General features: G+C 46.7%; 1 protein-coding gene across 1 annotated transcript; it reads left to right on the top strand.

Moving 5' to 3' along the window:
* The first annotated feature begins 1,188 nt into the window (after nt 1-1,188).
* LOC146062406 (uncharacterized) lies at nt 1,189-3,227 on the top strand. Its single transcript, XM_083174546.1, has 2 exons — nt 1,189-1,726; nt 2,649-3,227. The coding sequence occupies exons 1-2, from the start codon at nt 1,265-1,267 to the stop codon at nt 3,225-3,227; spliced, it is 1,041 nt and encodes a 346-aa protein (XP_083030672.1). The 5' UTR covers nt 1,189-1,264.
* The last annotated feature ends 9,077 nt before the right edge of the window (nt 3,228-12,304 follow it).

The following is a 12,304-nucleotide window of genomic DNA, read 5'->3' as shown; positions in this document are numbered from 1 at the left end:
TAGATTGTGTGTCCAAAAACCACCAAGGACTGCCGGGGATTTCAAGGGAAATTGTACACAATCATGAGTGCAATCGATCTTAAGATCGATCTTTCTGATGTATGGCCAGCTTAAGGCCTGGTACACACCAGAACGATTAGGGCACGATTAGGGCAAATTTCGACGGTTGTAACGACGGTTGTGCCTGAATTGGTGCACAATCGTTTGTATTTTACTCACGATCCTGGTCGTTTGCGATTGGATGCGCGCTCCCGGCACGTCGTATGTCGCATTGGAGATTTTGCCTCCTGCAGCAGAATCAGCCGATCCGACCGCTGATTGTGTGCTGATTTTATGCACATCGTTAGCACATTGTGTGCGCTTACGTCGTCGCGACCATCCATCCGATCCGGGTTGTTTACGCCAGAGATCCAGGACACTCCCACCGCAGCCATATTGGAGCCTCGTGGATGCAGCAGAGATCACACGACGTCTGCTCCAGCGTGCACCGGACTGCAGGTATGTTTCTGTCAGGCCACTGCAGTCCACCCTACCCCCCCGTGTACCCGCTGTCCACCAATGTGTTTTGCGATCAGGCCACTGCAGCCCAACCTTCCCCCCCGTGTACCCGCTGCCCACCAATGTGTATTGCTATCAGGCCACTGCAGTCCACCCCACCACCCTGTGTACCCGCTGCCCACCAATGTGTATTGCCATCAGGCCACTGCAGTCCACCCTACCCCCCCGTGTACCCGCTGCCCACCAATGTGTATTGCTATCAGGCCACTGCAGTCCACCCCACCACCCTGTGTACCCGCTGCCCACCAATGTGTATTGCGATCAGGCCACTGCAGTCCACCCTACCCCCCCGTGTACCCGCTGCCCACCAATGTGTATTGCTATCAGGCCACTGCAGTCCACCCCCCCCCCCCGTGTACCCGCTGCCCACCAATGGCAAAGGCCCCAGATGCATTATGCCACCACAGCCCACTATGCTCCCCTGCGGCCTACCCACTCCACAGTATGCCACCACAGGCCACCCCACCCCCCTGCGGCCTACCCACTACCCAAAGCATAATGTTACCATCCAGCTGCCCTTTTGCAGGTGATGTTCTCCCACCCCAGGATTTAAAAAAGTTTTGTAAACAAAATATTATAATAATATTGATTAAAATTTGTTTAATAATTTTGAAACCAAACATGTATTCTTAATAATAATATACAGTGTATTGAAACATATTTACATATACTGTTTATATGAAGACAACTTGTTTTGTCAAAAAGTATGTACATAGGTTTTTTCAAAATCTATTCATTTTTTACAGAAATGGCCCAGGCGATTGCCAAGGAACACGAATTTATAGAGGCGTTCCTTGAGAAATATAGGGAGCTGGACTGCCTTTGGAAAACTAAATCGAAGGAGTACAGCAATAAAATTAAAAGAGCTCAAGCGCTTCAGGAGCTGGCCCAATTCAGCAAGAGCTACAATCCCGAGGCTGATGCGGACTGGGTCCGAAAAAAAATACAGAACTTGAGGACCGTGTTCCTTAAAGAACACAAGAAAATTCAATCGTCCAAAAGGTCCGGTGCAGGAACTGCAGATGTATACGAGACGTCTTTATGGTACTACAACCTGCTGACCTTCACGTTGAGCCATGAGGTGCCAAGGTCGGGACTCTACCTAATGGTGGAGAGTGAGGCAGACGATGTGTTTGTGGGCCTGGATGAAAGTTCCCAGCCGTTGTCGGTAAGTACTGGTCCAATGTGTATACACCCCTTCCTCCTTTGTTTGTTTTAGGCTCCTATAGAGCATTCCTTTGCGGTCCCATCATTTTTTAAATGTGGTCTTCCTGCCAGGGGACAGCACCAACGCCATTAAAGTACTCCTTATATTGGTCCCTGACCTGTTTGGCTCTTGCTGTCCCCCGGTACTGCTGGGCCGGCGTCTCCAGGGACACGATTGGTGCAACCTCCCTAGGCTCGTCTGGGTCCTCCTGTGGTGCTGGTCCTGCCGGCCGATGGGCCCTTTCTTTGCGCCGAAGTAGATTGTGCAGGACACAGCACGCCATGACGGCCCAGTCGATTTTATCCAGCCGCAGGTTGATGGCTGTGTGGAAAATGCGGAATCTACTAGCCATAATTCCAAATGCACTTTCCACAAGCCGCCGTGCCCTGGAGAGCCTGTAATTGAAGACCCGTTTGTCGTGGTCAAGACCACGTTTGGCATAGGGCTTCATGATGTGTTCATGAAGCCCAAATGCCTCGTCCGCCACGAAAACAAAGTTCAGCCCATGCTTCGTTTCTTTGACTGTGGGCAAGTGCAGGGTGTTGGAGGCGAGCCTCTGGTAGAACTTTGTGTCCTTCAAAGTTCCACCATCTGAAGCCCGCCCATTCCTGTCGACATCCACAAAGATGAATTCATAGTTCGCATTTACCACAGCCATCAGCACAATACTGAAGTACCCCTTGTAGTTGAAGTAGTAGGAACCACTGTGGGGTGGCTGATTGATGCGGACGTGTTTCCCATCAATGGCTCCTCCACAATTAGGGAAGTTCCACGCCTCGTCGAATTCAGCAGCGATGTTTTGCCACTCCTGCACGGTGTTGGGGAACTGGAACAAAAAAGAAAAGGAGATGTTAACTAATTGTTGTTATTTTCTTTTCAACAGACAACAAGCACAGAGAAAGAGGTTGGCCACACCTCAACCCCTACCCCAACCCCATCGCCAACCCCTGAGCCACCTGCAATTGACTCATCTGGAACAATCTGTGGAGTGCCAGAAACCCCCACCCCGCCACAACTATTCTCAAAAAAGAAAAAACGCAGGACCAAGACAGTCCCTGACCCAGACCCGGATGATGATATACTTATACGAGCAGAGCAGGTGCTGCGTAGGCCCCCTGACCAGTATGACACCTTCGGCAAATACGTGGCTGAGGGCTTGCGGAAGTTGAATCCGGAACAACAGATGGCGTTCGAACGTCTCACTAGCGAACTCCTGTTTAGGGGCCGTCTTGGCCTTCTGACAATTCAAACCAAATTAGTTGGACTTCTCCCATGGCAGGAGACGCCATCTACTAGTAGTGCCGTACCCTCACCAGCACTTGCCTCATTGCCTAAAACCACCCCACCGAGTGCGCAATCCTGTACCCAACCGGCTACACCTCCTCGCTACAGTCACCTGTATACATCATTGTTGAGTGACAGCACGGACCAAGACGAAACACCGGTTTTACAAGATTTATAAGCACATTCCATACAATTATTTCAAAGTTGGCATGGAGTAGTATGGCACACGGTGCTTGTCGTGGAGATAATGGCTATGGTGACCTGTTGCATACCGCAGAACAATGGGGCCGGGGCCATTGCATCTGTGGTATGCAACAGGTAATCCTGATGGCCCTTTCATTATCTGCGCTACAAGCACCGTCTGTCATACTGCTCCATACCACAAGGCAATGAGGCATTGGTTTGGTTTTATGTTAATACTTGTTAGGGCACTTTGCCTAGGTTTTATATATTATGTGTGTTTTTGCTATAGGTCCATGCATGGAGCAGTATGGCACATGGTGCATGTTGCGCAGACAAAGAAAGGACCTTCATGCTACTGTGGCGCACAGTGCAGAGTAATGGGGCCGGGACCAATGCTTCTGTACTATGTGCCATGCATGCATGAGGGTGCTTTCATTGTCTGCGCTACATGTGCCGTCTGCCATACTGCCCCTTAACGCACGGCAATTAGGCATTTCATGTGCCGTCTGCCATACTGCCCCTTAACGCACGGCAATTAGGCATTTCTGTGGGTTTATGTTAATTCTTTTACTTGTTAGGGCACTTTGCCTGGGTTTTATATATTATGTGTGTTTTTGCTATAGGTCCATGCATGGGGCAGTATGGCACATGGTGCATGTTGCGCAGACAAAGAAAGGACCTTCATGATACTGTGGCGCACAGTGCAGAGCAATGGGGCCGGGACCAATGCTTCTGTACTATGTGCCATGCATGCATGAGGGTGCTTTCATTGTCTGCGCTACATGTGCCGTCTGCCATACTGCCCCTTAACGCACGGCAATTAGGCATTTCATGTGCCGTCTGCCATACTGCCCCTTAACGCACGGCAATTAGGCATTTCTGTGGTTTTATGTTAATTCTTTTACTTGTTAGGGCACTTTGCCTGGGTTTTATATATTATGTGTGTTTTTGCTATAGGTCCATGCATGGGGCAGTATGGCACATGGTGCATGTTGCGCAGACAAAGAAAGGACCTTCATGATACTGTGGCGCACAGTGCAGAGCAATGGGGCCGGGACCAATGCTTCTGTACTATGTGCCATGCATGCATGAGGGTGCTTTCATTGTCTGCGCTACATGTGCCGTCTGCCATACCGCCCCTTACCGCATTGCAAACTTCATTAACATTTTATAGCAATATTTAAAAAAAACACAAAGCACTTTTTTAAATTATGTGTACTCAATGTGCAGTATGGCACATGGTACATGTGGTGCAGACAAAGGACAGGGCCACGTGGCGCATAGTGCATATCAATGGGGCCGGGACTATTGCATCTGCACTATGCGCCACGTGAGGTGGAGGGCACATGCATTATCTGCGCTACAAGCACCATGTGGCATACTGATCTCTACCTCATGGCAGACCAAAGCCATTACAATTGTTTTTTTGGGGGGGGTATTTGCATTACTGTTTTTGCACTTTTTATATTTATACTTGAAAAAATACATTTATAAGTATTTGTGAATCTGACGGTTAAATTATTTAAATAAAAAAAATAATGTTTTCACTACAATTGTGTGCTGCATTTTTCCTTACCTTGCAATACTGATGCTGCAGGACCTTCACAATCGCTTTACAGGTCTCCGGTATAATCATGCCCAAAGCTTGCGGGGAGATGATGGCTCCAAACTTGAGGTCCGCCAGCGATCGTCCTGTTGCCAGAAACCTGAGGGTCACCACCAGCCGGTCCTCAGCAGGGATAGCCATGCGGTACTTGGTATCCTGCTTCTGGATGAGGGGGGTGACAAGACGCAGCAGCTCCTGGAAGGTCTCATCGTCAATGCGAAGAAAATTCCTATAATCCTGGGGATTATTCTCGCGAATCTCTATCAACAGGGGCATATGAGACCGCGCCTGTCGGCCTAGGAGCCACTGCTTGGTCCAGCAGGACCGAGCCTTCCTACGCTGGGCCCTCATCCTCCTCACCCTGAGGACAGCGTAGGAAAGCAGGAATTCTTGCTGGAAAGAATCCATAATGCAAAAATCAGAATGGGAAAAATAAAAGCACACTTTGTAAAGCCAGGCAAAAACAAAGCAGACCAAAATAACAATGTGCAGCGTTCAGCAGGTATACACCAAGCCTCACTAGTCACAAAGCAGAAATGAGGTCCTTTAAAATGGCTACTGGTCTTTGTCCCCCCTCTGCTAGCCCAGCCCCTTTAATTACATGTCATAAACGACCATGGCCAGTGCACACACGATCTACTCACGATCTGCACATCCGATGGTCGTACGACTGTCGGGAGCGACGTCGTATCGTATCTACATCGTAATTACATCGTTTGCAAAAGAAACACGATTGTTAGCACATCGTGAGTAGGCCGCGGGAGAGCGCTCCAGGGAAGTGCACGTTAAATCGTTAGCCGATCGTTAGACGATCCTGATCTTTCTGGTGTGTATGGGGCCTTACTCCCACCTGCCCAGTTCTTTCACACAAATCCTCCCTTCCCCCTGTCCCCACTGACAGCTCCATCATCACACAACAAGTCCCTGTACACATACACACGTGCAACAACTCACCATGGTGTCAGAGGGAGGGATGAGATCAGGCACTGGGCTAGTGGGCTGGCTCACAGCCTGATGCAAGATTCAGGGTGGGCACCTCCAGTACTGTTGTCCATGCTGCACTCTGGTTCTGGCAATAAGGTAGTCCCATGGCCTCAGGAACTCCGCCTCCAGGGGGCAGGGCTTATACATTTCTCAGTGACAGAGGAGGGACAAGGAGGTGCTGTACGTACTGTGAGTGTTTTATGCTATTACAGTGCACCCCCTTCTGTCTCCTCCCCTCACCTCTAATTGCAGTGCACACACAGTCGGTGACAGTTCAGTCACAGTGCTGACAGTTATGAGCACACCCTGTCAGACTACAGCTCTCTATACAGGGCTCTGTAGTCGGCCCTGGACAGACACTAGTTGTTTTCTGTGGACCTGTCACCTGAAGGCATACCCCCGCACAGTTCACCACTGAGGGGCGGGGGCACGCAGTGTCCCTGTTCTGCACAGTGTCTCTTGTAAAAAAGCACAGTCACACTCACCACAGCAGCACAGTGACAGCAGCACGACCTGCAGCATGGCAGATCTGCCAGCTGCGCCCTGCCTCTGAGGAAGGTACGGGGGCTGGGAAGCTTAATGATGTAGACGGGGACTGTACTGTAGCGTCAGAGGGTATTAGAGCGCCGCTGGTGGGGTTGCTGCTAGCAGCTAGTGGATGCGGGCGTCTGCTTAATTGCTTCCACATTTCCCCTCTCACATCTCCCAGGCACCGCAGAAATCATTTTTCTTTAATGCTCATGTGACCTGCTGTTTCCTTTAAATGTTGGGCTGAACAATGGGCGCCCTCCAGTGGCCAGCGCCCTAGGCAGCTGCCTAAAGCTGCCTAGTGGTAGCACCGGCCCTGAGGACATCACAAATCTTTGAGCAATTCCATTAAATCATTAGAATGTAATTATTCTCTGTGAGGCCAATACAGTACATGACATGCTCCATGCATATTTTAAATAAATGTTAAGCATTTGTAAGAATTGCATGTAAGTTACAGTTACATTTTTATTGTATCTGAAACTAGCTTTGCTCAAAATTAAATTGTTTTAATTTTTGAAAATTATAAAATTTTCCAATTTATCTGATTTAATATTAATCTTCAGAATTTCCCTGTTCTATGCATCGGAAGAACCGCAAATTGAAATGATTGAAACAATAGTATGAGCCCCATTACTTTACATTTACATTTTTTTTCTCATACCAGTGACATTAAAGAAAAAGGATGCTTTCCATATAACTATAGAGAATATAAATATGTTGCTCTTGTAGAAATAGCTGTAGTGCTCATGTTTCTCTCACATCTGTTGCTTTGTATTGTTTGTCCTTTTATGAGGCTTCCTTGACATTTAACAAATGTAAATCCTCTTGATGAACATTGGTTTGTTTTCACACTATCAATTTTCTGTAACCTATTCCTTTATATAGTGCATCGGGACACAGGAGATGTGTTTGTCACACATCAAATGCTTTGTCACTGGTCATGGGATTTATAGATCTATATCTTCTGACACAGCAATCAGAAAATGTTACAGTATTGATTCTGTAGCTTCAAAGCTAACTCAGGCTAATCTGGTAAAAAACTCAACACAATTAGAATGAATGTGTGTATGGGCAGGTGGTAGGGAATATAGGGGCAGATGTATTAAGCCTGGAGAAGAGATAAACTGGAGATAAAGTGGAGATGAATGAAAGGAGATAAAGCACCAGCCAATCAACTGTGTTTTAAAGTGACAGTTGGGAGTTGATTGGCTGGTGTTTTTACTTTATCTCTACTTTATCTCTTCTCCAGGTTTAACCCTTATGCCCCATAGATTGTAAACTCCGCTAGGGCAGGGATTGATATGAATGATTAAATATTCTCTTTAAAAGCACTGCTGAATATGTGTGCGCTTATATAAATGACGTAATAAATAAATAAATACCCAGTAATTTTATTTTGCATATTACTAGTTTTAAACATCAAACTATAGACTACAATTTCTGTTACTATGTATTCCATAAGGAAAAGACTACTATACTCCTTGCAGACAGAAGCCAAAAACCCATATTTTTTTACATGACTATGACTCCGGATTATGAGGGTGATTCAGACCTGTAGCAAGCCGAATTCCGTCCCCCAGCCGATGGTGGGGGTCTGCGAATGTGTGAATATGAATATATGTGCAAACCCCCTTCGGTGATGGGAGGGAAGGGAAGACAGGCAGGGGGCTGGAGCAGTAAAACGCCCATTGTTTTATGAGCATGCCCCAAAAAACACTGGGTGTACCCCTGCGCATGTCGATGCCTGCTTAGGGCAGGCTGCTGATGTCATATGACATCAGAGCCATCTGCGAGCACAATAAGTCAGTATATGACTTTTATGAGCATAGAAAAATAATCATTGGACAGTGAGCGACCATCAAATGATTTTTCGCTTGTGTAGCTGCATGCGGGTGTAAGTGTAAGCGTACTCATCCAGTCACATGATCTCACAGGATGAATTGCGCACTCGGGCAAGGTGGGGTGTTCGAGGTGGGGAAGAATGGGGGTTACAGGTGGGTGGGTGGGTTGTTTTGGGTGGTGGTGTGGTGGAGGGAGGGGTGGTTGGGGGAGGGGTTGGTATAGTGATGATGTGGGTCCCTGCTGTTCTTAAGTTAAAGCACACAATATGATAAAGTGGAGAGAGATAAGGTATAAAAACACAAAGAAACCTGTGCCTATTGGTCCAGCTCCTATCTAGGTATAATGCAGAGTGGAGAAAAACAAAAAATATTTGACATTTATTGATGCAAACTTCTGGTCGCAGTGTGATATGGTGGCATAAACAATCGCAATGCACTGCTAGGTGGGGGTGGGGATGTGGGGCCACCCTGAGGTGACCTCAAGTCCAGGGTAAAGTGTGGTGGGGAAAGGTAAATTCACATTGGTGGTGAACATGGTGAGCCTGAGCAGGCAGGCAAAGTCACGGAGTGGGTTGATGGACACAGGTTGGTGGTGCGGGGGGCTGGCGCACCTCTAACCTGTGTGGATATTGCTGTTCCCTCTGGTTCCCCGTGTGGCAAAGCGGGTGTTGCGATTTACACCAAAATTGGTACATATATGACCTACAATCTGAAAATCAAAATGCTGTGGGGGTAAACCCTTTTTGGGTCCCAGGGCCCAAAAAGGGGTTTGGCCACTTAATAAATTGGGTCAGGGAAGCATTATATCCAGCATGACTCTGGCATATGGAAATAAATATTGTGGGGTATGACACCCCTAGGGATCCCAGGGGCAAAAAAGGGGTCCGACCTCTACACAAAGTGGGTTAGGGAAGCAAGATATCCAGCATAACTCTGGAATGCCTGGAGCAATTTACACCAAACTTGGTACACATATGACTTACAATCTTGAAAAAAATACTGTGGGGGTAAGACATCTATGGCAACCCAGTGATGGTCCCGGGGGCCCAAAAAGGGTTTCACCCAATGGGCGATGTGGGTCAGAGTAGCAAGATATGGCAACATTGCATAACATGAGGTAGAGGACATTGATTGGATTCAGATTAGGTTCACGCCCACTTACACCCCCTGCCAGGGGCACAAAGAGGGGTCCGGCCCAAAGTGGTGAGATTTCAACACAGATTTTGATAGGGTTGAAATGTCTATTCTATATGTGCATTGCCCTCTAGCCAGGTACTGACTAGATGAGGGGTTCTCAAACTATTATGTTCTGAGATGGTTACAACCCACTTTGGGGTCAGGACCCACAGTTTGAGAACCACTGGACTAGACACCGAACATAATGTACTGACCAGTCTGAAATTTCAGGAGAGCACACACTAACTAGTCTATAGGAACCAATATTTAATTAATTACTGGTCATTAGACAAAAGCCCCTATTAGTTCACATACCTATGTCCCAAGAACAGTACAGAAAACAATGACACTAATATATATATATATATATATATATATATATATCCACGTTCTGCCGGCACTCGACTCAAATCAACGATAAAGCAGGTGCCATCCCAAGAAATAAATACAATCCGGGTAGGGGGCGGCACTCCAAAAAAAAAAGGCTCAACACAATATAGTGATAAAAAACATGTGTATTCTAGCGCCTAGCGCTTTCGGGGTGTCCCCCGTCTTCAGGGCAATACACACAAGAGAGAAGCAAAGGTGCAGTGTAAACTTACCCATATATGTACCCCCCAGGGTCTCTGTCTGCTCCCACGCCGACCGGCACCGCCGTACATCCCGCCGGAAGCTCTACAGACGTCACTTCCGGGATTGCGGCACCCGGAAGCTGGAGCTTTTGAGCAGTACAACCGCACAACAGGTATACTTGCTGGGTGCTCTGCCTGGATCCAAGATACTGGTCCCATATACAATCGCATCAGGTATATGACAACCTTTTGAGGACTTTTAATCACCTCGTCATCAGGTCTCCTGACGAGGTGATTAAAAGATTTCGAAACGTTGTCATATACCTGTGCCAGTGTTGTTGTTTATTTGGGCGTGCCACCAGACGCGATTGTGTATATATATATATATATATATATATATATATATATGTGTGTGTGTGTGTGTGTGTATGTGTGTGTGTATGTGTCCTTCATATATAATTAATGATTTCCTGCCCCCTTCACAGACAACCACACCCCAATTTTGTGAATCTCTCATAAATTAGACATGCTGGTATTTCATCCTATTGTGCAGTAGTACATGTATTAATAACTCAAGTAGAATGATCTAGCACCAGAAATCTATATTATTATTATTTATGTATATTTATCAGGGTAAGATATAAATGATTTTAAAGTGGGCCAGGAGACCACATTTAAAAAAAAAATAGAAGCGCAAATAAATGTTGTAGTACCTTAATTACGATAACAGTTCAAAGGATGCTTTTTATCCATTCAATCTACTCTTATATTCAAGTTGCACCCATTCAAAAATGTAATACTTGTCCTTGTAATCCTGTATTAGAACAAGAATTGTTAGTCAAAATAAAAAAAAAGTATTAACTAATAAAAAGGAGTTATGTTTACACAACACCATCACTTACGAAACAATGTAATGCATCCCAGGAACGTAAATGTAACCATTGAAATAGTGTTTTTTTTTTATTTATTTATCTGCTGTGTATATCAGATCAGGATAATATATATATAAAATAAATAGACTGCTTTCATTTCTCTGCACCAAATGGTGTGTTAGTAGGGAATGGGATTATACGGTCGACGCGTATTATATTGACGGTATTTAGGTCGAAGCCGTTAGTCAGACTGTACGGGTTTATCGAAAGTTTATAGATAGACAGTAGCTTATGATCGATCATAGTAAGGTCGAACGCTATAAAGGTAGACCACTATTAGGTCGGCCTGTAAATAGGTCGAACAGTATTAGGTCGAACTATCCATAGGTCGACCCCTATTAGATCGACAAGTACAAGGTCGATCCTAATTAGGTCGGCCGCTGTTAGGTCGAACTGTAAATAGGGCGACCGGTTCTAGGTCGAAAAGTACAAGATCGAACCTTTATTGTTCGATCGCATATAGATCTACAAGTACAAGGTCGAAAATTAATAGGACGACAGCTATTAGGTAGAACTGTAAATAGGTAGACCGTGACAAGGTCGAAAAGTACAAGATCGAACCTTATTTGGTCGACTGCATTTAGATCGGCAAGTACAATGTCGAAAATTAATAGGTCGACTGCTATTAGGTCGGCAAACGCAAGGTCGACCGTTTATAATCAGAGCGCATTTCGGTCGCCTTACTCAAGGTCCACCGTTAATAGGTAGACATCTTGTAACACCCATTCATGACTGTAATGACACCCTGCCACCCTTAATACCCCACATCGGCACTCTTTCAACGCTGCACCACCCCTAAGTCCCCCCCATATCTGTCTAAATCTAGATGCCACTATAGTCCCCCTAGTCACCCATCACTCAGTCAACATGTAGACCACGTTGAGCAGCAGTATTCTGACCGTGGCACTACAAGTGCCACAATGACCTGGCACAGTGCAGCGCTGCAATCACCCATTACACCCTCACCCATCACGGTCTCCACCCCTGGGATCCCTCCATCTTCCTACTTGCACCCATAAAATACGGCACCCCTATTCCCGGCTAAATGCAGACTCCCCAAACCTCCCCATACAGTCACACAGCCTCCCGCCTACATTCAGTCACCAAGCTCCACTCTAGCGCATTGCCGGCGCCTATCACGACTGCCGCGCCCAGTAGGCAGCTGCATAGGGTGCCCCGATCTCGGGGGGCACTAAAGTCGGGCTATCCTAAATTCTAGCATGTCTGTCAGCATCCCTGTTGTACTTAATGCAGCTGGCTGCTGTGGAACCTCTGACACCTCCCCCACACTTTCCCTAGAGGCATACTTCCCTACTTTGGTGCCTAACATGACTCACACCGGCCCTGGTGGCACCACAAGTGCCAGAATGACCTGGCACTCTTCAGCGCCACACACCCCCATTAAACCCTCACCCAGGAAGGGCTCCACC

Source organism: Crinia signifera, chromosome 3 (genome assembly GCF_055691185.1).
Source record: "Crinia signifera chromosome 3, ASM5569118v1, whole genome shotgun sequence".
Classification (NCBI taxonomy): Eukaryota; Metazoa; Chordata; class Amphibia; order Anura; family Myobatrachidae; genus Crinia; species Crinia signifera.
Note: the sequence above shows the minus strand (reverse complement) of the source record. Positions and strands in the feature narration are given on the sequence as shown.